At 47.8% G+C, this 27,802-nt stretch overlaps 1 protein-coding gene across 1 annotated transcript; it reads left to right on the top strand.

Annotated features, from left to right (window-relative positions):
• Positions 1-17,141: 17,141 nt before the first annotated feature.
• LOC119281602 (eukaryotic translation initiation factor 3 subunit L-like) lies at positions 17,142-22,163 on the top strand. Its single transcript, XM_037562087.1, has 7 exons — positions 17,142-17,759; positions 18,413-18,747; positions 19,379-19,712; positions 20,710-20,858; positions 20,936-21,029; positions 21,539-21,610; positions 21,759-22,163. The coding sequence occupies exons 1-7, from the start codon at positions 17,250-17,252 to the stop codon at positions 21,870-21,872; spliced, it is 1,608 nt and encodes a 535-aa protein (XP_037417984.1). The 5' UTR covers positions 17,142-17,249; the 3' UTR covers positions 21,873-22,163.
• The last annotated feature ends 5,639 nt before the right edge of the window (positions 22,164-27,802 follow it).

The raw sequence follows: 27,802 nt of genomic DNA, 5'->3' as shown, positions 1-27,802 counted from the left end.
GGGTATGGCGGCGGCAGCGGCGACTGGTGACGGCGGCGGCGGCGCGGAGGCGCGGCGGCGGCGGCGGCTAGGGTTAGGACCTTACTGCGATAGATACCATGTAGAGAGACAGATTATGGGCTGTGCAATCGCGATGTATTGATCGGTGCACCAGGCACGTATATATAAGTATAGAGGTGGGCCACAACCTCAACTATACAGGGAAAACAGGAGGTGGGCCATACACACACATATACACGTACACAATATACTCAACACATCAGATCGGTCTTATGGTTGCATTGGCTAGAGCATATACTTCTACATGGTATAAGAGCTAAGAGGTCTTGGGTTCAAGACCCGGCTGGCGCAATTAAATTGCAGCCCATTTTCGGTCCACGTTTAGGCCTGAGGGAGCCACACGTGAGGGGGAGTGTTGACGTATAATGTGCTGCCTAGTCTCTTCCATCAGATCGGTCTTATGGTTGCATTGGCTAGAGCATGCACTTCTACAGGGAGCCCGAGGGGTCGTGCGCCCTGTGCTCCGTTGCGATGTGCATTCACGCACAGTATCGGCTACACTTCGAGCGCTCCTTCCCTTACCAGGTCAGCGACATTGGGTATCTGAAGAAGGCATGCGAGAGAGCGGGGATCTGGAAGCGGTGGAGGGGAGGCACTTCGCCTCACGACGTGCTCGGCGTCATGGATCGGCGAGGCATCGGCTTGCGCACAGAAACGGCCGGTGGACGGCGGGGGCCTCTTATTCGACACGGGAGCAGCGATCAGTTCAGCCCGCTGGATCACGAAGTCCAAGATATGGCCATGCTCATGCGGCTCGGCGGCACCATGATCGGCGCGCTATACATCGACGCGAGCTTCTACACCGCCACCAGCCCGGAGTCGGTCTACACAGGTGATCCGACGAGACTGGCAGCACCCAACCACGCCACCTTGTGCGTTGGATACGAGGTGACGGCGCAAGGGAAGCTCGACATTCAGGTCCTGGATAACGCGAGGAACGGGGATCTCCTGTGGGCGCGCTACGAAGCTTTCGACAGATTTACCGTCATCGGCGTCGAGCTTGAGAACGATGGCAGCATCGAGGGTGGTGGCAGGATACGAGGTATACTGAGACTTGTAAGACAAATATTTTGGTGGACTGCTCGACACCTCAAGGGGGTGCGGCTATCTCATTATATATAAGTACCAAAGGGTACAATATACAAGGTGTATATACAAGTCTACGTATACACAAGTCTACGTACATATACAGTCTAACACCCTCCCTCAATCTTAACTGTGACCTGAAGTACAAACTAAGTTAAGATTGCGCCTACAGCCTACAAACTGTGGTTGAGGAAGAGGTTTCGTGAAGATGTCAGCAAGTTGATCCTTTGATGAGATGAACTTGATGCTAAGTAGCTTCTGTGCAACTCGTTTTCGAACAAAGTGATAGTCAACCTCAATATGTTTCGTCCGAGCATGAAACACAGGATTAGATGACAAGTATGTAGCACCAATGTTGTCACACCAAAGTACTGGAGGATGAGCTGAAGAGACTCTCAACTCACGCAACAAGGACTGAATCCAAATGATCTCAGCTGTCGCATCAGCCACTGCTTCGTACTCAGCTTCCGTGCTGCTGCGAGACACTGTAGCCTGCTTGCGAGCATTCCAAGCAACCAAGTTAGAACCAAGAAACACTGCATACCCCCCGTGGATCGCCGGTCATCAGGACTACCAGCCCAGTCTGCATCGGAGAAAGCTGAGATCTCAGAAGATGGCGCAGGTTGGAGGAGCAAACCATGAGAAGCAGTGAGACAGACATAACGCAGGATACGCTTCACAGCTGACCAATGAGAAGTCCTGGGTGCATGGAGAAACTGACAGACACGGTTGACTGCATAAGAGACATCTGGTCTGGTGATAGTAAGATACTGCAGACCTCCAACAAGACTGCGGTACTCAGTGGCATCATCAGGTGAAAGAGGATCTCCATCAAGAGCAGACAACCGATCAGTGGCAGACATCGAAGTACTGGAAGGTTTACACTTCAACATACCAGCACGACGTAACAGGTCAAGAGCGTACTTCTTCTGAGAAATAGTTAACCCAGCAGAAGACCGTGAAACCTCCAGGCCAAGAAAGAAGTGTAGAGCACCAAGATCCTTGACAGCAAAATCACCACTCAAAGCAGCAACAAGACGATCGGCAGCAGCATCTGAGGAACTGATGAGGATGATATCATCAACATAGACCAGCAAGTACATCGTAACCTCAGGTCACTGAAGCAGAAACAGTGATGTGTCGGCAGTGGAGGGGATGAAACCAAGCGCCCGCAGAACAGATCCAAGACGTGTGTGCCATGCACGGGGAGCCTGTTTGAGTCCATATAGCGCCTTGACAAGACGACAGAGATGATAAGGACGGTCAGGATCCACAAACCCTGGGGGCTGCCGCATATAAACCTCCTCCTCCAAAACTCCATGCAAGAAAGCATTCTGCACATCAAGTTGACGAAGGAACCATCCTCGAGTAACAGCAAGGGACAACAGCAAACGAATAGTAGTGGGCTTGATAACCAGACTGAATGTGTCTGCATAATCAAGACCATACCTCTGTTTGAAACCCTTAGCAACGAGCCTCGCTTTGTAGCGTTCAATGGAGCCATCAGCATGCCTCTTGACTTTAAACACCCATTTAGAATCAATAATGTTGATCCCAGATACTGGAGGAACAAGCTGCCATGTGTCATTCTGCAACAACGCCTGAAACTCCTGTTCCATCGCAGCACGCCAGTGAGGAATGCTTAGGGCAGCCTGAAAATGACGAGGCTCAGCAGTAGGATCCTCCACAGCATGAGCCATACAAGCAGCGAGCCACGCGACAGTCCCGTCGGTACGGATCTTTGGCTGGAACACTCCTGTCTGGCTGCGTGTGCGGGCTCGAGGAACAGCAGCAGGTGGTGGCAACACCGGACTAGACTCGGGTGGCGACAGAGGAGAGGCCGAGCCACCCGAGCCTGGTGATGTAGGAGAGCCGAGCGGTGTGGAGCCCACGCCCGAGCTCACGCCGGAGCCAGGCGGCATTGGGGCCGGCGAGACCGGCCCATCTGGAGCCAGACCCGGCCCCCGTGAAGAAGCGCCTGATCCAGGCGAGTAGGCGGCCGGCTCGGGGGAGGCCCGCCCCGAGGCAGCGGCCGACTCGGGAGATGCCCGCGCCGAGGCAGCGGCCGTCTCGGGAGCGGCCCGTTCCGCGGCCGGCTCGGGGGAAGCCTGCGAGGGGGGCGGGAGCGACGCCCGGGTGGTGGCCGCGGGTGTAGCCCCGGCGGGTAGGCGGGCGCCACCCGGTATGCATGCCCCATGCAGAGGACCGACATCCAGGTCTAGGGCTGTCGGCGGTGCCTGTTCCTCAAGGAGCTCAAGACGAGCACCACGTCCAACACCTGCAGCATGATTAGGAAGCAACGCAGGAGCATATGCAACATCTACAAATTGACCAGGCGAAGGTGTGATAGAGGAAACGTCCGGTGGAGGAGTGGTAGAGTTGTTCGGAAGTGCACGAAAAGGGAACACATTCTCATCAAACACAACGTCACGAGAGATGTAAACGCGATTGGTGGGAATATGTAGGCATTTGTACCCTTTGTGAAGGGAACTATAGCCAAGAAACACACACTTTTTCGACCGAAACTCTAGCTTATGTTTGTTATACGGACGCAAATGAGGCCAACAAGCACACCCAAAAACTTTGAGAAAGGTGTAGTCTGGAAGTTCATTGAGCAAGAGTTCAAGTGGAGTTTTCATATTCAGTAGTCGTGAGGGCAGCCTATTGATCAAAAAACAGGCAGTGGAAAAAGCATCACTCCAGAACCTAAAAGGAACGGAGGCATGAGCTAATAAAGTAATACCAGTTTCTACAAGATGACGATGCTTACGTTCAGCAGCCCCATTCTGCTGATGTGTATGAGGACAAGACACACGATGTGTGATCCCAAGTTTGTTAAAGAACAAGTTGAGATGATGATATTCACCCCCCCAGTCGATTTGAACATGAATAATTTTCTGACTAAGGAGACGCTCAACGTGTGCTGGAACTGTAGAAAAACATCAAACACATCAGACTTTTTCTTAATAAGATAAAGCCAAGTAAACAGACTGTAAGCATCAATGAAACTGACATAATAATTGTGTCCACTAACAGACGTTTGGGCATGACCCCAGACATCAGAAAAAACAAGCTCAAGAGGATGTTTCACAACACGACTAGACTCTGAAAACGGAAGTTGGTGACTCTTGCCCTGCTGACAGGCATCACAAATAGTTTCAGCAGTTTTATTTGACACAACTGGTAGCTCATGGCGATGTAACACATGACGAGCTATAGGAGCAGCAGGATGACCAAGGCGCGCATGCCAATGTGTAGGAGACACACGAACACCACTGAGCCCTTGGGGAGAAAACTGCATAGGAGGTGTGGTGGGCGCGTCAAGTGCGTACAGGCCACCGCGAAGACGACCGCTAAGCAGAACGGCCCTCGTGTCCCGATCCTTGATAAAGAAACGAAAAGGGTGAAACTCAGCAAGGACATTATTATCACGAGTAAGTTGTGGAACAGATAACAAACTACGTGAAGCAGTGGGAATACGAAGAACATTAGAAAGATGCAGTTTTCGTGAATTGTGTGCAAGAAGTGATGCCTGACCAACATGAGAGATGCGCATACCTGCTCCATTAGCGGTGTGCACCTGATCATGCCCACGATACGGCTCCTGAGTGGAGAGCTTGCCCATGTCGTTGGTGAGGTGGTTCGTAGCGCCCGTGTCCATGTACCATGTAGGATCAATGGAGTAAGACGGAGTGCGGCCATGGTCAGGACCCGTCACGGCGGCGGCGGCTTGCTTTTCATTCCCTTTGCAATTGTTGCCGAGGCCGAGGAAGTCTTGCTTGTAACGACGATGACAGCGAGACGCAACGTGGCGCTCGATGCCACAGAGCTGACAGGCCTGCGGAGCTCCGCAGGAAGAGCAACATGCCACCGGCCGGTTACCACCCGTGATGTTCGGAGCATTGCCCCGCGAGGCCGGCTGTGAGGATGGCGCCCTACCCCCTGAAGATGGCGCCCGGGGGGTTTTGCCATGAGTGGCTGCATTGGCGGAGGCGAAACCAGGGGTGGCGCGGCGCGCCTTGATGCGCTGTTCACGACCGAGGAGGCGTGCATAGAGCTCCCGAGGTGGGAGCGGATCATCACGGCCATGGACGTTCTCAACGAGGTTGTCATAGTCATCATCAAGCCCGTTAAGCACGAAGGTGGTGAACTCCTCATCCTGCAGTGGCTGGCCAACAGAGGCCAACGTGTCGGCGAGACCCCGCATCTTGTTGAAGTAGTCCGTGATGCTGAGGTCACCAAGCTTAGTCTCGCCTAGCTCAGTGCGTATAGAGTGAGCACGCGCCTGAGACTGAGAGGCGAAGCTGGTGTGAAGGGCCGCCCATGCCTCTCCGGACGTAGCGACGAAGATGACCAGCGACGAGACACTCGGGGTGAGCGAGGACTGGATGGCGGAGAGGATGGCCTGATCCTGGGCCACCCAGGTGTGATAGGCCGGGTGATGAGGAGGGGGACACGGGATCGATCCGTCAACATAGCCTTCCAGGTAGCGGCTCCGCAGAAGAGGCATCACCTGAGCACGCCAGGACAAGTAGTTGTCCGGCGTGAGTTTCACCGGCAACAGGTGCGAGAAGTAGAACGGCGCCGGCATCGCAGGCAGATCGGTAGGAGCGTGCGGCAGTGCATAGGGGCCCAGCGACGGCGCCGCCCCGGGAGGCGCCGAGTAAAGCGGGTAGTGCCCTGGGGATGCACCCGGAGCCCCGTACAGCGAGGCAGCCGCAGCCCCGTGCGACGCCGCGCCGGGTTGAGGCAGCGCCGAGTAGGGCAGGGGCGACGTCGGGTAGTGGTGCGTCGGGGGGGCGCCGTATCCGGGCGGCGGCAGGCCGTAGTAGGACGGCGGCGGCGGCACCCTGTAGCCTGGAGGCGGGGCGACGTAGGGTTCCGGCGGCGGCGCCCCGTAACCTGGTGGCGGAGCGATGGAGGAGCCCTGCGGCGGCGGAGCCCCGTAGGGCGGAGCCGGATTGGACGACGACGGCGGCGGCCCGCCATGGACAGGGGCAGGGGCGCTGCCCGTGGAGGGGTCGACCCCGATAGCTTGGGAGATCGACGAGCCTGGAGTTGAAGAGGATGCAGGGGCACCGTAGGCCATCGCGAGGGGCCGCGAGGCCAGGAACGGTGAGGCAAGGGCCGGCGCCGGGGCAGCGGCGGGAGCGACGACGGCGGTCGGCGCGGTAGCGGCGGCGGCGGCGGAAGCGGATGACATCGTAACCTAATTTGATACCATGTAAGACAAATATTTTGGTGGACTGCTCGACACCTCAAGGGGGTGCGGCTATCTTATTATATGTAAGTACCAAAGGGTATAATATACAAGGTGTATATACAAGTCTACGTATACACAAGTCTACGTACATATACAGTCTAACAAGACTTATCATCAGCACCGTCCGCCGTCTCGTCAGAAGCTTCTTCTTCTGGCTCTGAGACTCAGTTGCAGATAGACAGACTTCTATTCTAACCGGCTCGTCAGGAGCTTGTTCGTTTGGATCTGAATTTTTGTAGATATACTCTAGCTGTACCTAGGCTGAGCACTTTACTACGGAGTACATACGAGTACATGCACAAACAGTGTGGCAGCGTATATGTCCTATTATGTCTGTCTGTAACTGAACAATTCTGTCATCTCTGAATGCAAACTCGATTCAAAATCCCCTGCCAGCTGCTTCAAGTCTTTCTATTTTTGTTGCATCTAAGAAGTATCAATTCATCCGTGTAGGTTAACATATATCTCAAAAAAAAAATCTGTATACATGTACACCGAGTGCGGTGGCATTTATTGGTGGCCACAACAGGTGTTACAAAGATTATCACGCTCCAACTTTTAGAAAAAGGTACGTAAACAAGTTCTTCGCTTGACAAGGCCACTCCAGGAGCACAAGTTCCCATGGGATCGTGTCATTTGTACCCCACTGTGTGATCTTGCAAACATGTAACATCCCAAATTTTCAATTTGAAATATTATACATTAGATCATCTTGCATATCATATTTTATTGTATTTTGGCTTGATCCTAGAAATTCTACACAACTCAAGGACCCACCGAGAGAGCTGGGGATTTCGTTATTTTCATATTTAAGTTTCTCAAATTTTGAAAAGAGGATCGTTTGATTTTAATTATTTTCTCTTCAAATATTTCTTTTATAAAAATAAAAGAGAGGGGATAATATGACTTCCCCAAAATAAAGAAATATTGGAGATTTAATATTAAAATCAAAAAAGAATTTTATTCGGAGTTTATCGCCATTTTATTTGAATTAGGAAAAAATTGTGTTTTTTTCAAAATTGCATTAGAGGCCCAAATAAATATTCACTTTGTCCGCTATATTTTTAGAGGATGGGGAAAATTTATTTCAGGATTTTTGGAGTCCGTTTAGTATTTCTTTTCTTTGTTTTTCTGCGCGCGGAACTATTTAAAAAACGAAACTGACTTAACGGGCCGTGGGCGACCCGGACTCCCGTCGCCTCAGGCTTTATAAGCCGCCCCGCAGCCCACCAGCCCAGTCGTCGCCGCTACCTAACCCTAACCCTAGCCCGCGCCCTCGCCGCCACCGGACGCCAGCCCCGCCGCCGACCCCGCCCGTCGGAGTACGCCGCCGCCGTCGCCGGAGTACACCGCTGCCGCCGTCTCGATCTATGAGGTAGTCGTCGTTTTTTTAATAAAAATCGTTCGGTTTTTTTCTAGAACCCGTGGTTATTTTTTTTAGATCGGTTTTTTCCCGGTTTAGTTATTTAGCGAACGCCCGTTCGTACGTTCATTTTAACGAACGGTTTTCGCTCGTTAGCCGCAAACAGCGAACGTTCGTTCGTTAGCATGTTCCTCAGTTTTTCCTTTTTCAAGGATTTTCCGCGATTATTTTCTATCGCGATTTCTGCCCTGATTTTTGTTTCAGTTTATCTTTTCGCTTGTTTATCGGAATCAGGCGATTCAAGCGCCTAGATCTTCGTCTCGAAGCCTTCTTTCTATTTAACCAACTTGAATAAGATTTTGGTACTGTAAAATTTGACTTAAGTCCATATTAGTAAACGGATCTTGTTTCTTTCGCAGTTTGCGTTTCATTGCTTCGTTCGATTTGATTCTTTTGCAAACCGGAGTTCTTAAGTTGAAATTTCTGCTTAGATCTCTTATTTGAGTTTTACCCGTGCTTCTAGTGGAGTACTTATTGTATGCTTGTTTGTTTGCGATAGAGTACCCGGAGTGCGAAGCGTGCTACTACGAGTCTCTAGGTTTCACGGATCATGAGCATGGCAAGTAACACTTTGATCATACCTCTTTACTACCCAGTTTTTTTGCATTAGATCAATCCTCAAACATTGCATGGTTAGGATCTGATTAACATGTGGGTTTTGGGAAGTAGATGATGAGGTAGAACCTATTGCCCTGTTTACTTATCAAACCTTTGGGAATTACTTCTATGTTGCTTTTGTTGATATGCTATGCTTGTAGACGTGGTTTGGTTTGAGTGATTTCATGATAGATGTGAGTGTTGTTACTTAATGGTTAACTTAAGGTTGCTACTTTAATACACATCTGGGTGGATTGCTTGAAGACACCTTGGAGTACCCAGTGATTGTCAGGGCACCTGGAGAATCCAATGTTGTCCTAGGATATCCCAGAGTACCCGTGTGATCATCCTACGGTCCGCCACCCAGGCTCAAAGGGATCATAAGATTATTCATGCTAGAAACTTCCGTGTGCAGCCACAAGCTATTATGGGCTCTAGCATAGTTGAGTAAGTTGCAAGACCTCTTTCAGTGGTGGGCTAGCAGATGTAGGGGAAAGTAGGTGTAACTGTCCACCTAGAGTAAAGAGTTATTGTTTCAGAAAGACTGTGTCTCGATTCTCCGGCCATGGATGTATTCGAGTCTTCTGGGAAAAAGTGCGCAAACCTCTGCAGAGTGTACAACTAATCATGGTTAGCCGTGTCCCCGGTTATGGACGTTTTGAGTATCTAGTTCTTGGATTATCATGTTGATCTCATCACTCTAAATTAATTTGATTGGGTTTAATGATGATGTTTATTTGGGATTGAGTTCGAGGAACCTTCTCAATGTTTAACAACCACCATGATAGTTAAATAAAATTTATTCCTTTGTTGTAGGGAAAAATTGGCTTTATGCAAAACTATTGACCATAGAGCTTTCCACCAGCCATATATGCATGTAGTGATAGCATTTATTCTGTTCATTACTCTCTTGTGTTACATTGCCAGCATATTCCATGTGCTGACCCATTTCGGGCTGCAACGTTCATGTTGCAGACTTTTCAGACGATGAGTAAGGTGCCATAGGTCGTTGTCTTTCACTCAGTGATGCCGTTGGAGTTGATGGACTCACTTTATCTTCCAAGCCTTCCGCTGTTATCGTTTTTAGATGGCCTTAAGCCATATTATTGTAATAAGTTCTCTTTTGAGACATTCAATATAATAGGTGTGTGATTGCTACTCTGTTATAAATCCTCAAGTACTGTGCGTGTCAGCATTACCGATCCAGGGATGACACTGATGCACAGAGATCAGACTGTTTGAGGTCTGGTCGCTACAAAACACCGTAAACTGTAGGAACGCAAAATAGATAAAGTAACAAACACTCTACAATGCAATGAATCCAGGTAATTATACGGAGATTACACTACGACAAGCTGCACAGTTACTATTAAATAATCTGAATGAGCAAATTCAGTTGACTGAAGCTTGTTACTGCCTTATTAATTAGTGCTTATTGATAAACTTTTTGCATCCCATTTCTCAAGGACAACGATATCATTTTTCATATAGTTATTTATTTGCCTGTCAAGAAATGTAACATGCTATTTCTGATGGGGAACGTAATAATTTCAAAAAAATTCCTACACACACGCAAGATCATGGTGATTCATAGCAACGAGAGGGGAGAGTGTTGTCCACGTACCCTCGTAGACCGAAAGCGGAAGCGTTAGAACAACGCGGTTGATGTAGTCGTACGTCTTCACGGCCCGACCGATCAAGCGCCGAAACTACGGCACCTCCGAGTTCTAGCACACGTTTAGCTCGATGACGATCCCCGGACTCCGCTCCAGTAGAATGTTGGGGAAGAGTTCCGTCAGCACGACGGCGTGGTGATGATCTTCATGTTCTACCGTCGCAGGGCTTCGCCTAAGCACCGCTACAATATTATCGAGGACTATGGTGGAGGGGGCACCGCACACGTCTAAGAGATCAAGAGATCAATTGTTGTGTCTAGAGGTGCACCCCTGCCCCCGTATATAAAGGAGCCAAGGGGGAGGGGGCGGCCGGCCCAGGAGGGGCGCGCTAAGGGGAGTCCTACTCCCACCGGGAGTAGGACTCCCTTCTTTCCTAGTTGGAGTAGGAGCAGGGGGGAAGGGGGAGGGAGAGAAGATGGAAAGGGGGGCGCCGCCCCCCTCTCCTTGTCCTATTCGGACTAGGGGGTAGGGCGCGTGGCCCAGCCCTTGCCTCTTCTCCTCCTCTCCACTAGGGCCCATGTAGGCCCATTAAGCCCCCGGGGGTTCCGGTAACCCCCCGGTACTCCGGTAAAATCCCGATTTCACCCGGAACACTTCCGATATCCAAATACAGGCTTCCAATATATCAATCTTCATGTCTCGAACATTTCGAGACTCCTCGTCATGTTAATCTCATCACGGACTCTGAACAAAGTTCGGTACATCAAAACTCATAAACTCATAATATAACTGTCATCGAAACCTTAAGCGTGCAGACCCTACGGGTTCGAAAACTATGTAGACATGACCTAGAACTGTTTCCGGTCAATAACCAATAGCGGAACCTGGATGCTCATATTGGCTCCTACATATTCCACGAAGATCTTTATAGGTCAAACCGCATAACAACATACGTTGTTCCCTTTGTCATCGGTATGTTACTTGCCCGAGATTCGATCGTCGGTATCCAATACCTAGTTCAATCTCGTTACCGGCAAGTCTCTTTACTCGTTACGTAATGCATCATTCCGTAACTAACTCATTGGCTACATTGCTTGCAAGGCTTACAGTGATGTGCATTACCGAGAGGGCCCAGAGATACCTCTCCGACATCGGAGTGACAAAACCTAATCTCGAAATACGCCAACTCAACATGTACCTTTGGAGACACCTGTAGAGCTCCTTTATAATCACCCAGTTACGTTGCGCCGTTTGGTAGCACACAAAGTGTTCCTCCGGTAAACGGGAGTTGCATAATCTCATAGTTATAGGAACTTGTATAAGTCATGAAGAAAGCAATAGCAACATACTAAACGATCAAGTGCTAAGCTAACGGAATGGGTCAAGTCAATCACATCATTCTCCTAATGATGTGATCCCGTTAATCAAATGACAACACATGTCTATGGTTAGGAAACATAACCATCTTTGATTAATGAGCTAGTCAAGTAGAGGCATACTAGTGACATTAAGTTTGTCTATGTATTCACACATGTATCATGTTTCCGGTTAATACAATTATAGCATGAATAATAAATATTTATCATGATACGAGGAAATAAATAATAACTTTATTATTGCCTCTAGGGCATATTTCCTTCAGTCTCCCACTTGCACTAGAGTCAATAATCTAGATTACACAGTAATGATTCTAACACGCATGGAGTCTTGGTGCTTATCATGTTTTGCTCGTGGAAGAGGCTTAGTCAACGGGTCTGCAACATTCAGATCCGTATGTATCTTGGAAATCTCTATGTCTCCCACCTGGACTTGGTCCCGGATGGAATTGAAGCGTCTCTTGATGTGCTTGGTCCTCTTGTGAAATCTGGATTCCTTTGCCAAGGCAATTGCACCAGTATTTTCACAGAAGATCTTCATTGGTCTCGATGCACTAGGTATGACACCTAGATCGGAAATGAACTCTTTCATCCAGACTCCTTCATTTGCTGCTTCCGAAGTAGCTATGTACTCCACTTCGCATGTAGATCCCGCCACGAAGCTTTGTTTAGAACTGCACCAACTGACAGCTCCACCGTTCAATATAAACACGTATCCGGTTTGCGATTTAGAATCGTCCGGATCAGTGTCAAATCTTGCATCAACGTAACCATTTACGACTAGCTCTTTGTCACCTCCATAAACGAGAAACATATCCTTAGTCCTTTTCAGGTATTTTAGGATATTCTTGACCGCTGTCCAGTGATCCACTTCTGGATTACTTTGGTACCTCCCTGCCAAACTTATTGCTAAGCATACATCAGGTCTGGTACACAGCATTGCATACATGATAGAGCCTATGGCTGAAGCATAGGGAACATCTTTCATTTTCTCTCTATCTTTTGCTGTGGTCGGGCATTGAGTCTGACTCAACTTCACACCTTGTAATACAGGCAAGAATCCTTTCTTTGCTTGATCCATTTTGAACTTTTTCAAAACATCATCAAGGTATGTGCTTTGTGAAAGTCCAATCAAGTGTCTTGATCTATCTCTATAGATCTTGATGCCCAATATGTAAGCAGCTTCACCGAGGTCTTTCATCGAAAAACTTTTATTCAAGTATCCCTTTAAGCTATCCAGAAATTCTATATCATTTCCAATTAACAATATGTCATCTACATATAATAGCAGAAATGCTACAGAGATCCCACTCACTTTCTTGTAAATACAGGCTTCTCCAAAAGTCTGTATAAAACCATATGCTTTGATCACACTATCAAAGCGTTTATTCCAACTTCGAGATGCTTGCACCAGTGCATAAATGGATCACTGGAGCTTGCACACTTTGTTAGCACCTTTTGGATCGACAAAACCTTCTGGCTGCATCATATACAACTCTTCTTTCAGAAATCCATTCAGGAATGCAGTTTTGACATCCATTTGCCAAATTTCATAATCATAAAATGCGGCAATTGCTAAAATGATTCGGACAGAATTAAGCATCGCTACGGGTGAGAAAGTCTCATCGTAGTCAACCCCTTGAACTTGTCGAAAACCTTTCGCAACAAGTCGAGCTTTGTAGACAGTTATATTACCATCAGCGTCAGTCTTCTTCTTGAAGATCCATTTATTCTCGATGGCTTGCCGATCATCGGGCAAGTCAACCAAAGTCCATACTTTGTTCTCATACATGGATCCCATCTCAGATTTCATGGCCCCAAGCCATTTTACAGAATCTGGGCTCATCATTGCTTCCTCATAGTTCGTAGGTTCGCCATGGTCAAGTAACATGACTTCCAGAATAGGATTACCGTACCACTCTGGTGCGGATCTTACTCTGGTAGATCTACGAGGTTCGGTAGTAATTTGATCTGAAGTTTCATGATCAATATCATTAGCTTCCTCACTGATTGGTGTAGTTGTCACAGGAGCCGGTTCTTGTGATGAACTACTTTCCAATAAGGGAGCAGGTACAGTTACCTCATCAAGTTCTACTTTCCTCCCACTCACTTCTTTCGAGAGAAACTCCTTCTCTAGAAAGGATCCGAATTTAGCAACAAAAATCTTGCCCTCAGATCTGTGATAGAAGGTGTACCCAATAGTCTCTTTTGGGTATCCTATGAAGACACATTTCTCCGATTTGGGTTCGAGCTTATCTGGTTAAAGTTTCTCCACATAAGCATCGCAGCCCAAACTTTAAGAAACGACAACTTTGGTTTCTTGCCAAACCACAGTTCATAAGGCGTCGTCTCAACAGATTTTGATGGTGCCCTATTTAACGTGAATGCGGCCGTCTCTAAAGCATAACCCCAAAACGATAGCGGTAAATCAGTAAGAGACATCATAGATCGCACCATATCTAGTAAAGTACAACTACGACGTTCGGACACACCATTTCCTTGTGGTGTTCCGGGTGGCGTGAGTTGCAAAACTATTCCACATTGCTTCAAATGTAAACCAAACTCGTAACTCAAATATTCTCCTCCACGATCAGATCGTAAAAATTTTATTTTCTTGTTACGATGATTTTCCACTTCACTCTGAAATTCATTGAACTTTTCAAATGTTTCAGACTTGTGTTTCATCAAGTAGATATACCCATATCTGCTCAAATCATCATATTGTGGCCTTACCGATTCCATGCGAATTATGAAGTCACCTAAATTGTGCATCTAGGCAAGTGTCAGGATTAAACAGGAAAATCTCTACACAAATGTGCATAAAACATACATGGGTCTTTGGATCAACTGCGCCAACTTGCAGCAGGTCAAGGCACTAGTTTTTTCAAGGAGAGGGGCTAATTACAGTGTAAGCTTACGGTTAACAAGTATTGATTGATAATTTGGTGGCTGGTAGTACACTAGTACACAACTGGAAAATCCTCTAGACAATTTGGTTACTTTGCTGCATTCAAGTATCTTATCTCAAAAGAATGCCACGGGTGAATTCTTCAGCAACTGGAAGACCACCCCCATCCCCTGCCCCCATTGAAGTTGCTTAAACAAATGTTTTGCTTAAATTAAGATTGCATGAGTTTGCTACAACTATTAGCCCCCACAGTCTTAATTTTCTAGCATGCTATCACTTTTATGTGACCAACAGCCTATCATATTAGTTTTCCTCGGTAAGCCTACGAAGAAAAAAGAGTAGAAAGTTTTTTCCCTCTGTTATTGGCATTAGCTTAGCAGTTGGCAGGTCTCCTACTAGTAATAATAACAAAGAGATAAGGGCATTGCATGGAAAGAACTGATGAATCGTGCATTGTTGCGCCAATCTAACTGGGGCCATTTAAAGATGGATCACTGGGGGTTCGATGCTGCTAGCCCTTAACACAAGACATTTTTAGCTACAGTTCAAATGGCTAGGTTCAATCCAAACGGCTCGGTTCACAAAGAAACAACCAAAAAAGTCACCTAGCCAATTCGTCGAACACTTGCAATGCGGTGGTGGTGCACCGGTCGACCGGTGTCGTTCTGACCAAACAGGCCGGCGACGACGAGAGGGAATGACCTGCAGCGGTGTGCAATCAACGTGTGAGTAGTAGCCGACAAAAAAAAGAAGAAAAGTAGCAATCCGATGAATCAACAACAATGCGACGGCGGCGCCGGTTCACCTAATTCCGGCGACGGGGAGCGGGGCCGGCAGGGAGGGGGGTCACCGGGAGTCTCGCCAGCGAAAGTGCAGGGGCGGGGGCGACCCGAGGGAGAGTCGCGACTTTTACTGAGCCGCCACACGGTGGAGTAAATTTAGGGGAGAGGAGTAAAATTTTACTCCCTTGCGATGGATAAGGGATCGGCTAGGTACCGGTTAGAGTAGTAAAACTGAAACTGTTTACTCCTCTAACCAATTATAAGGGATTGGTTAGAAATTCCCTAAATGCTTTAAGCGAGACGGTTTTTTCAAAAAGATAGAGTAAAAATTGTTGCGCACGCGAGGAATCGATCCTGGGATCTTCATGTTTCTTCGACATGCGCTAGCCACTATGCGGGCTTCTGCTTCGGGTTCAATAAGTAGGGTGCAACATACTAGAAGGAAAATGAGCTAGTTTACACACAGGTTCATTCTTTCTTTTTCCTATTTTTACTGCTTCTTTCTTTTTCATTTTTCTACTCCATTTTTTGGTTTTCTTTTCTCTTCTCTATATTTTCTTTGTTTTTCTTTTTCTTCTCCATTTTTTCCTTTTCTTTTTTCTTATGTTTGTTTTCATTTTTATTCTACAGTTTTGTATATGTCAAAAAAATTGATTAAGTGATCAACATTTTTTGTATACACGTTCAACATTGTCTGAACGCTTATTCAACATTTTTCAAATATTTTTTCGACATTTTAATACTTATTTAACATTTTTCAAATACTCATTCAACATTTTTTTAATCCTTATTCAACATTTTTTAAATACTTGTTCAACATTTTTGTTAATACTTATTCAACATTTTCAAATACTTGTTCAACATTTTTCGAATACTCATACAATAATTTTTAATAGTTATTTGACAATTTTCAAACAGTTGTTCAAGATTTTTAATAATTATTCAAAAAATTTAAATACTTGTTCAACATTTTTCAAATACTTGTGCACATGTTTTAATACTTATTCAACATTTTTCATATACTTGTTCAATATTTTTCAAATGTGTCCTTGAAAAGTGTTTTGTGTATAGATATGTAGAATATTTTAGAGTATGAAGAGAAGTATAAAAATAAAGCAAATAACGAGAACAGAAAACTAAAAAAATCAGAAAATACGGGCCCATCTGGGCTCCCCCGACTCAAGACGTCGCCTTGTGATCGCTTAAAGCGAGACATAAGGGTGACCCTGTGTTAACCAGCCAGGTGTTAATATTTTGGGGCGTGCTACGCATCCGTCGGCTGATCTTTTTAAAAGATCAGCCGGGCCGCGAGCCGTCAGATTTACCGCTTCAGATGGCCGAACGTGCCTTCATTCTGCAACACAGGTCTTGTTGCGGAATTATTTCTGCAACGCAGGTCTTGTTGCGGAATTATTTCTGCAACACATGTCTTGTTGCGGATTCTTTTGCAACAACATTTTTTTTGTTTTTTTTTTGTAATTGGGGTTTTGTTGTACATTTTTTTTGCAACTGAGGTCTTGTTGCAGAAAAAATTCGCAAGAGAAGTTTTGTTGTAAAATGTAGACCAGTCATAGAGTATTGCAACACCGCATATGTTTCGAAAGCATAGCTCCTATTGCAGAAGCGAGTTTATTGAAGGATAGTATGCGGGAGGCGTATCAAGCAGGGAAGGTGACGGACGCGCCCAGTTATCCGCCGGTTGATGGCAAGTGTTTCCCTAATATTTTTGTCTATAAATTTTATCAATGTTTACAAAGTTTAACTTTAACCAAAGCTAATATACAGAATAGATAAAAATGGAGGGAGTATTAACTATCGTTGATTCAGTACAACTTTGTACGAAATCAGCGACAGTTAATCAGCATTGGAGGGAGTAGCATTTGGAGAACTGAATTGATTTATCGGTCTACAGTAAAATAAGAGCGAGGAGTTAGCCGAAAAGCCCTCTCTGTGTGCTAGTCGTAAATTTGTTTCCCCTCCCTTTGTCGACACCTCACAGCTGGACACAACATTCTCCATTTCTCCTGTTCCGCACCAGTCGGCAGCCAACACGAGGCCAGAGCCACCCCAAAAACCCCGGTGCAAACTCAGCGAGGATCCCCACCCCTACCTAAGCCCTAGACCCCTCACCGGCGACCATGCCCGCCGCCGCCGCCGCCGCCTCCTCCGGGACGCTCGCGGCTTCCTACACCGACTACATCCCCGACTCCGTCAAGAGCTTCGTCTCCGACCTCTACCGCTCCATCCGCGGCGGCGACGTGGTCGGGACCGACAAGCTGTACGAGGGCGACTTCCGCCGCCTCTCCGCCCGCGTCTACCGCGACAAGCCCTGGCCGCCCGCCAAGGCCGTCGCGCTCTACTGCGACGACGACCACGTCTTCCTCCTCCTCTACAGCGAGCTCACGTCCCGCCACGCCCACGCGCGCCTCCCAGGCCTCACCCTCACGCACCGCGCCGACTCCTGGGACACCTACTGCTCCCTCTTCACCGTCGTCCTCCAGAACGTCCTCACCATGCAGCTGCCCAACCAGTGGCTCTGGGACATGGTCGATGGGTTCGTGTCCCAGTTCCAGAGATTCTGCCAGTACCGCACCAAACTCGAGGACAAGACCGAGGAGGAGATCAGCCTACTCAAGCGGTTCGACCAGGTCCGCGCTTACTTATGTCCATTTACTTGTGGGCTTAGTACGAATTGTGGATTGTGGTTCGTGCATGGTAAATAAATGGTGTCCTTTGGCGAATTTCAGTTTCTCCTGGCAGTATAGTTTACTGAATGATAGGTTCGTTATTCTCGATGTTTCAGTTAGATTGTGATATTTAGGATGCTGTGGAGCTGGTTCGTGCCTAGAACCGGACATTAATGCCAGTCCCAATTTTATTCAGGAGTTACACTTGAGGTGTCAGATGTGGCTTGTGCTGTGGCAGTTTACTGCATTGCATTGTGTCCCAGTATTATTCCTGAGTTCTGTATGGGGATTGTGGTGGCAGAGGTGGTTTTTGCTTGTTAAGGGTAGTCCCTAGTTCAGTGGATAGTACATACTACTTTGATTACTTATGTGACGCCTGCACATTGTTTGTTCAATTGTACTCTCAGTTGGTTACGCTAGTTTTCATGAGTTATTCATAAATGTGTTCTGCACAGGTGGTTCTTGCTTTTGATATTGAGTTGTGACTTGTGAGGGCATTCCTTAAAATATGTCTATCAGTCATACTTGGTTGGGTGTTTCTAAGGTTAAGTCTAGCTTGAATTTTGATGGCTTTTTTGGTGGTAGTGTTTCCTAACTAATAGTCTTCTTTACAGGCATGGAGTGTATATGGGGTTTTTAATTACTTGAAGGCACTTGTGGAGAATTCGATGATCAGAGAGATCCTGGAGAGGGAGAATGAGGGGCTTGAGCAGTTCACGATGATGAATGGGTATGAGCACAAGCAGGGTGGGAGCAATGTGTTGAAGATGCTGGGGTACTACAGCATGATTGGGCTGCTGAGGGTGCATTGCCTGATAGGGGATTACCATACTGGGCTGAGGTGCTTGTTGCCTATAGATATTGGCCAGCAGGGTGTCTACACCACTGTGACTGGGAGCTACATTTCCACTATCTACTACTATGGTTTTGCCAACTTCATGATGCGCAGGTGTGTAATACACTAGCTTGAGCCTTTTCACCATATATATTTATATTGCATTCTACAAAGACTGAAGTGCACTTATTTTTTATTATGGGATATGATAATTGTAGCTCCTCTACTTTGTACAAATAATGACTGGTTGTGTTGTTTCCCCATATGTGACAATTCCATACGCGGTCCTATTGTTGTGTACTTTAAGCTTGGAGTGAGTTAGCAAAAATGTATAATTGTAGTTTAACATCATGTCGTCTTACGGGTAAAGCTTTTGCTGCAGTTTTTCTTTTTGTGCCTACTGTGTTTACGCTAGTCTATGGTAATTGATTGCCAGTAAATTATTCTTGTTTCCCATGCTTAACTCAAAGTGCTTGATTTTCGTGGGTTTCTGATGAGTGATATATACCTGATAAAGTATTCGTGTTTTCTGTGCTTACTCCAAAGTGCTTGGCTATCATGTTCTTCTAATAAGTGATATCACGCGATCAATAATTTGGAGCATGCTTTTCAGTTGTACAAAGATGAGAATATGTTGCTATGTGACGTGCAAGTGGCACATGCTATTAGTTGCACTTCAGCATCTTGATATTGTCCAAGCTGGAACTGCTTTTAACTGATTCACCATGTTTCTGGGCTGATCTAGGTATGCTGACGTGATACATCAATTCAACAAAATTCTGCTGTATATCCTGAAGTATAAGCAATACCATGAGAAGTCTCCGCAGTATGACTTTGTACTGAAGAAGAATGAGCAGATGTATGCACTATTGGCAATCTGCCTCTCATTGTGCCCACAGAACAATGTAATAGCTGAAGATGTTAGCATTGAGCTGAAGGGGAAGTATGGTACCGAAATGGAAAAGATGCTTAGAGGTGATGATCAGGCACATTATGATGAACTCTTTTCCCTTGCCTGCCCCAAGTTCATTGCTGCATGGCCTCCAGTTTTAAAAGAGCCATTCACAAACTACAACCAGGTATTATCTAAAGCTAATATAGCAACGGTATTCTTCTTTTGTATATATATTTTGTTGTATCCCAGATTGGGTTAGGTACCAAGGCGTTTCTAGGCTGGGAACATAGAGTGTATCTTTGCTTGTTTATCATCTCCAGGAAGCTGCTAGTTCCATTTTTAGTGCATCAGTATATGTTTGCACAACCTTTGTCATTGAAAGGCCAAAGTGATCAGCTGAAACCCCACAACTTTTGACACTGGCGCCGATAGCATACCGGGTAAAATAAGCATTAAGAAGTATCGAGGGCCTTGAGTTGCCATGGGCAATAATTCCATCAACAGTCCGGTTTGGTACAGTTTGAATGGGATAAGTTAAAGGAAATGGTAACCCCATAAGCCCCTGTCTTCCACAGCATGAGCTGTATTAGCCTGGTACCACACCGTGAAGTAACAAAAAAAAGGAACAGCATGGTTTAGTAAGAGAAGTTTCTATGTAACTACCAGGGATTAGAAAAACGAATATAAACCTAGTAAAAATTCTCAGCAGTATTAATCAGTTCACAGTTACTCCCTCCGTTCCTAAATAGATGACTCAACTTTGTACTAACTTTAGTACAAAGTTAATACAAAGTTGGGTCATCTATTTTGGAACGGAGGGAGTATATACTTAAGGAAATACATAGAAACATAAATTGGGCACATATATAGATGAGGTTACACTATTGTAGCCTGTGAACATCTGTTATGAACTTTTTTGTACAACGGAATGTTTTATGTCAATATATATGTACTAATTCGACCTTAGTACTAGATTCTGACCAGCAGTTTTTCAGTTTCAACACCATTTTCTGGTTTCTGGCATGGCATGTACTCGTGGCTTATGAAATTATAGAGAAGTTGCTTCGATTGTATTTCTTTGGCTCAGTGGTTTATGGAATTGTAGAGAAGTTGCTTTCTTTGGCTTAGCTTGTAATTTCACTTCTGTTAACAAAACAAGCCCTAAATTGCTTACTGTCCAGGATGTATATCGTCTTCAGTTGAAGCTGTTTCTTGATGAAGTGAAGCAACAGCTATTTCTTGGGGATATCAGAAGCTTTCTAAAAGTGTTTTCAGTGATAACCATTGGCAGACTTGCGCAGCACATGAAATTGGATGAGAACACTCTAAGGTCTGTATAGTTATTTATTTTTTATGTTTGACTGATTATGTTAAGAGTTTTAGGGATTTTAACTTGCATATGGACAGGGCAATCCTTCTGGCGTACACCTGCAAAACTCATGCCGTTGACAATTACGGAAAGATCACATCCAGTGCAGACTTTGACTTCTACATTGATGAGGTAGCACAATTGTTGTGTACCAACTATGACCATTTTTTGCCTTCTTATGGACTACCTGTATTCCTTTTTGTTTGTGCATTCACAGACAGAGCCTTTTGTTTAATATTTTTTGTCAACCTGCTTGGAGAAAAGGAAATGTTTATTTTGCTAGCTTCGGAAGTATCATCTCCATGCTTGATCTTGATCTGTTGAATTTTTTAAGTTTTATGCTTTTAGATTCAGTATATAGGCTTGAAATTGAGCGTATTTTGCATTTAAGCATAAGAATTGTATGATCTTAAACCGAACAATTAGTGCAAAATTGTGTGCATGCCTAAACGGGTTGTTTTTCATGTCTCCAATCGGTTTTATCTACACGAGGACAGCACTCTGGGTGTGTCCGTTTTTTGGGGAACCTTTGTTTTGTCTGCTGTTGAAATGACGCAATGCAAGCATGATTCATCAGTATATTATTACCGCACGTGACTGACCACTCCATGTGATTTGTTAAATTCATTTGGTTAATGCAGGAAACAGTTCATGCTACTGAATCCAAGTCAAGCAAGCACCACCATGATTACTTTTTGACGCATATTTCGAAGGTACCCTAAGATCTGTAGCCTTTTTTTTCCTCTGTCGCTAGTCTACACTGTGTTTCCTTGGACACTTCCTTGTGTTTGGTGCTTAGCCCTAGAATAGTTGTCTTAGTGATATCCATAATCTAACTATCTTTATCACCATCTCCAACAGCTTGAGGAAGTGATGGGCGAGTTGAGTGAAGTACAGCTAGCTGAGCCTGCAATTTCTCCTGGTGAAGAAGCTTGCATGTTTCCTTCTTACGACGGGGCACACTGGCACTGCTGATGGTTAATGCAAAAGATTTTGTTGCCGTATTGAGCGATCCTTTTTGTCTCCTGTGAAGGAAATCCTCGCCAACTACAGAAGGTCACGACTTCGTTAACGACGCTAACTCTTTCAGCCATGTATCGGAATGGCAAGTTCTGCTCATGAACACTGCTTCTGGGCTGTAGAATCGACATGTCCAAATGGTTATGATGATGTCAGTGTCTTCGTGTCACAACTGTCACGTTTGAATGGTTGTGGTGTTTACCGAAAGACATCTAAATGGTGGTGATGTGTAAATCTAAAGAATGGTTCCAGTGTCTGGTTTATATGGCGTTGTAGCCTATTTGATGTGGTGTGGTTTTCTCTATTCCATTGATATTTTTCCTTTGGACGCCCTGTTCTAGCGTGTCGAATACGAGAAGAGGAATAGGACACGTAGATCCGCCTTGGATCTCTTTGATCGTCCTATCGTATCAGTTGACTCTAGTTACTGCTTGTCCAGCCGTCGGCCGTCGTTTTTGCGTGCGCTAGTTTTTGCTGGGTGTGATGACTGTGATCTCACTTTACATCTCCTATTGCACGAGTAAGTTCGATCGCGGTACGGGGACTGTTCCAGTTTTCCATTTGGTATCGTACCCACATGTTCTCCTCTGTAAGGAAACCTAGCCCCCGAGGGCGACACGGGCGGCGCCGCCACCCCTTGCCGCTAGCCCTCCTCCTCCTCCCCTTCCCCGCCGCCGCCGGCCACCACCGCCGGGGCAAAGCCCCCGCGGTGGCTGGCGGCGGGGGCCTTCTCCCCTCCTCGTGTTTGTGGCTTGCAGGAGCGGCCAGTCCAAGCGGAGGCGCCGGGGTGCGCGGATCCTGGCGGCGCGGCGGCGACTATCTTGACTGCGGCGGGCCCATGGCACGGCTGCAGATGGGTCGACGCCGAACTGTGTGGCGGCTGCGTGCGGGTCTCCTCGTGGCGGCGGCCTTCGCCCGCGGCGGGGCGGCACGTGCGCGGCATTCGGCGAGGGGTGGGGACGAGGCCACGGTGGCTTCTCGTGCGAGTACGCGGAGAAGAGGCTACAGCGTGTGTCCTCGGGGAGGATGGCTATCCTCGCCCAGATCCGTCGGCGGCATGGCGGCGGAGGTCGCAGTGGCTGCTCGGCGGTGGCGGAACTTGGCCGGTGGCAGCGGCGAGGTTCTGTCTGGATCCCGGGGCGGCGGCCCTGGAGGGTGGCGGCTGTTGAAGCTAAGGCTTCCCGCGGCGGCATGGCGTGGTGCAGTCCCTGTCCAAGGCGAATCTGTGATGGCGATCTGCTTTGGATTGGTTCGGATCAGAGACGGTGACGAGCGCGTGGGATCCTTCTCGCCGGCTCTCGCGGCTTGGCGAGGCGGGGTGGGAGCCCTCCTCCTAGGCTCTAGTGGTGGCACACTCAGGCAGTGGCCGGTGCGCCAGGGATCCCATGGTGGCACTGTTGCTGCGGTTGATCGCCGGATCTAGGCGGCTGGATCTGGGGCTTTGAAGGCGGTCGAGACGGTGCACAGGTTGTTGGGTGGATTTCTTAGGGCGGATCCGGGTGAAAACCTGGTCTTCGGTTGATGGCCGGAGCCGGTGATGACGATGCCCTTATCATCGTTTCCTTTATGAAGGCATCATCGAGGTGAAGCTCCCAACTCCACTCAATACCTCTGGGGAAAACCCTAGATCAGCTGATCGGATGTTGGCGGCATTCATGTGTCGTAACCCCCTTTGGGGCGGCATTCTTGGAGGTGCACTCGACTTCGCGGGACCAGCGGACGGCTTCTTTGGTGGAGCGGTGCTTCATCTTACACATTGATGGCGACGGATCTTGACGGCGCGGTGCAGTGCAGATTCAGAGTTCGATGTGGGAGGATGGACTCGCGCAGGAGGACGGCGCTGTCTGGCGTCGTGGTGGCGTCGATGGTAGAGAGACCTGGCACGGTAGATGCGACAGTACAACTCTGAAGATGGACTCATGGCAGGTGGCTGCGGCGGCCTCATACCCGGCAGACGTCCTGGTTGAGGAGTGAGCCGGACTGGTAGGTGCCCCATACCAGGCAGGCGTTCTGGTTGGGACCTCAGGTCTTAGATGTTTAGGTTTGGCTGCGATGTCTGTTTGGTATTAGGCCCAGGCTATCAGCGCCCCTTCATCAATTGGATAGGTGTAGCGACAGTTGTTGCTTAGACGGTGGCTTTAGTCTTGCTGTTGTATGACTTTGTAAGGTCTTGTGAGAATAATTAATAAAATGGCCGCATGCATCGCCCGGATGCAGAGGCCGGGATCATCCTCCTTTTTTTAAAAAAAAAACATGTTCTCCTCTGTATAAATGCAAGTAAAGAGTAGGCCAAGCATCACTCGGGGACACCGCAGTTACGCAAGACGGCAAGAAGAGCAGCCAAGGTTTCAGGCTCGATCTCGTCTTCCAGAACCAAATATTTGTGCCTTGGTAGCCTCGCAGATGGAAGGCTGACAAACTCGCTCGATCGCCGTCGACATTTGCTGGCCACGCTGTCAGCCACCATTGTGCTTATTTGTTTTTAGTTTTCGAAGGAAAACCATCGTGCTTACATGGGCCACGGGCCTCGAGGCCTGTAGAAGCTTGACGTGATCTCGGCCCGATACGAGCCGTAGGTGTGCTACTGTGCTCAGGTTTATTTTAGTCCCATACCGCTAGAGCTGAACGGTCTCTCCCTGCTTAAAGGGACTTGCGCTGATGCCCGTATTGCCTCCTCGGAGGCACCGGCCTGACCCTAACCCAGTTTGTCTGTCTTTACCATACCATAGGACGTGCAACCTGGAGTCGGTGCACGGCATGGGCACACTAGCACAAACTATTTGGAAATTTGATTGTGGATGCTGATGTATATGTTAGTGCGACACGCACTATCAAGCTTTTTGATTTTTGAACCCTATTTTAGCAAAATAAGTTTATTATACTCTTTTTTTAATTGAATTGAATGATTATAGATGCAGTTTAGTGTGTTTGTTCATTCATTTCAATCCGTATGTGGTCTATAATACTAAGTCCAAAACATCTTAATTTGAAAAAAAAGTACTCACTCCGTTCAAAAATACTTGTCGGAGAAATGGATGTATCTAGAAATATTTTAGTTCTAGATACATTCAATTTTATCCATTTCCCCGACAAGTATTTCCGGACGGAGGGAGTAGTACTTAAGGCATCTTCAACGCTGACCAGCAAATCGAACACCACATCCGTCCGCAAGTAAAGGGACCAGTCCGTGGACACGGATGCGAGAGCTCGCCAACAATGCTAGCCGCATACATCTCAAGCCGGCCGGGTTTGAACAAACCGGACAAAATTCATCAAACACGACAGGTTTTCATTGAAGTTCGGACATAATTTTGCATAAAAAGGTTGATATTTCGATCATTTACTAAAAACTAAAAACAATAATTCTAAACCCTATACGGGACAACCACCTCGTACGCGTGGCCACCCTGCCCTGCCGCACCGTTATCGTCGTCCGTGCCGTCGTCGTCGTCGCTCCAGCGGTGGAAGGGCGTCAAATGGCCGAGACAACCTTGTCCGGCGGTTGCCTGCCTCTCGCGGAGGAGCCGCTCCGCTACCTCTTCACGGTGTGGAGGGCCGCCGCGGCCAATGCAGACGACGTCTCGCGGAGGAGCCCTATTTTAGCAAAATAAGTTTATTATACTCTTTTTTAATTGAATTGAATGTATAGATGCAGTTTAGTGTGTTTGTTCATTCATTTCAATGGTCCATAATACTAAGTCCAAAACATCTTAATTCGAAAAAAAGTAGTACTTAAGGCATCTTCAACGCTGACCAGCAAATCGAACACCACATCCGCCCGCGAGTAGGGGGATCAGTCCGTGGACACAGATGCGAGAGCTCGCCAACAATGCTAGCCGCATACATCTCAAGCCGGGTTTGAACAAACCGGACAAAGTTCATCAAACACGACAGGTTTTCATTGAAGTTCGGACATAATTTTGCATAAAAAGGTTGATATTTCGATCATTTACTAAAAACTAAAAACAATAATTCTAAACCCTATACGGGACAACCACCTCGTACGCGTGGCCGCCCTGCCCTGCCGCACCGTTATCGTCGTCCGTGCCGTCGTCGTCGTCGCTCCAGCGGTGGAAGGGCGTCAAATGGCCGAGACAACCTTGTCCGGCGGTTGCCTGCCTCTCGCGGAGGAGCCGCTCCGCTACCTCTTCACGGTGTGGAGGGCCGCCGCGGCCAATGCAGACGACGTCTCGCGGAGGAGCCCTATTTTAGCAAAATAAGTTTATTATACTCTTTTTTAATTGAATTGAATGTATAGATGCAGTTTAGTGTGTTTGTTCATTCATTTCAATGGTCCATAATACTAAGTCCAAAACATCTTAATTCGAAAAAAAGTAGTACTTAAGGCATCTTCAACGCTGACCAGCAAATCGAACACCACATCCGCCCGCGAGTAGGGGGATCAGTCCGTGGACACAGATGCGAGAGCTCGCCAACAATGCTAGCCGCATACATCTCAAGCCGGGTTTGAACAAACCGGACAAAGTTCATCAAACACGACATGTTTTCATTGAAGTTCGGACATAATTTTACATAAAAAGGTTGATATTTCGATCATTTACTAAAAACTAAAAACGATAATTCTAAACCCTATACGGGACAACCACCTCATACGCGTGGCTGCCCTGCCCTGCCGCACCGTCATCGTCGTCCGTGCCGTCGTCATCGTCCCTCCAGTGGTGGAAGGGCGTCAGATGGCCGCGACAACCTTGTCCGGCGGTTGCCTGCCTCTCGCGGAGGAGCCGCTCCGCTACCTCTTCACGGTGTGGAGGGCCGCGGCGGCCAATGCAGACGACGTCCGCGGAGCTTTGATGGCAGCCTTGCCCCCGCGGGGGTTGACATAAGAGATGCTAAGCGACCACTCCTCGTCGATCTTGACGAGCTTGTCGTCAAGGCAGCGGTGGCCCTTGGCGACCGTCTTCGTGGTGGTGACGGAGCGGTCGAGGGCCCATGCAGAGGCGAGGTCCGGGTCGTTGCGGACCCACTCCGGCGCCGCTTCGGACTTGGCGAACGTGTTGCGGCGGGCGGTGTTGCACCGTTTGTACCGCGCCTGTTGCCTCGCCAAGAGCTCCTCCTCGGACCCGATAGCCCTCGAGCCCGAGGGACCACTGTAATCGCCACCTCCGAGGTAGTGGACGATGCGTCCCCGCGCCTTCCTCATCACGGGCGGCAACTCCTCCTTGCCAGGGCGACGGTTCTGGTCGGGCGACGACACAGGCCCATCAATGCGGGTGTACCGACTGTGTGGCGGTGGTGGTGTGGGCTCCTCCTTGATGCACTGTTTTATTTGGACACCGTGGTTGTGGGGTGGGGGCGGTTTCCTCCTTGACCTACCGAAGTGGGGCACTGACTCCTGCTTCACGCGGTAGTGCGGCAGAGACGGTCGCTCCTCATTGACATGCGCCGGTGATGGTGGCGCTGGGCCCATCTGACGGAACGATCTCTCCGTTTGATCTCCATCTGATGGAAGAATTCTTCGTCCGTCACAGTAGCCTCCGCGAGGAGGCGGTGCAGCAACTGCGGCGTCTAGTCCTCCTCGTCGCTAGATGAGATAACGATCTCCTTCTTACTAGAGGAGCCGTCTGTTGTGGATGCCGAGGGGCCCGGAGAGCGAGGGCGGTGGCGCCAAGATCCGCCTCGTGAAGAATTGCCACTGCCTCTGATTGCCGGCGCGGAGAACCATGACTTCGGCATCGTCGCTGGAGTTGGAAGGGCTTAGATAGGAGGGGGGAGGGCTCGGAGAGGACGAAGTGCGGATGTGCATCACCGGCGCAGGGGTTAAATAGCCGCGGCAAGGTTATGCGAAGGACCGTTTAGCCCGCTTCAATATATATGGCACAACGGCCGGAGTTGATTTCTCAGGATGCAGCGTCCGCATAGAAGCA

The sequence above is a fragment of the Triticum dicoccoides genome, chromosome 3B, assembly GCF_002162155.2.
Source record: "Triticum dicoccoides isolate Atlit2015 ecotype Zavitan chromosome 3B, WEW_v2.0, whole genome shotgun sequence".
Lineage (NCBI taxonomy): Eukaryota > Viridiplantae > Streptophyta > Magnoliopsida > Poales > Poaceae > Triticum > Triticum dicoccoides.
This window is presented reverse-complemented; position numbering and strand designations above follow the sequence as displayed.

Bases quoted from the DNA above. Each gene is read 5' to 3' on its own strand.
- LOC119281602 (XM_037562087.1), top strand. From the start codon at position 17,250: ATGCCCGCCGCCGCCGCCGCCGCCTCCTCCGGGACGCTCGCGGCTTCC. The intron at 18,748-19,378 runs GTGTGTAATACA...GGGCTGATCTAG, and splicing joins GCCAACTTCATGATGCGCAG to GTATGCTGACGTGATACATC. The intron at 20,859-20,935 runs GTCTGTATAGTT...GCATATGGACAG, and splicing joins TTGGATGAGAACACTCTAAG to GGCAATCCTTCTGGCGTACA.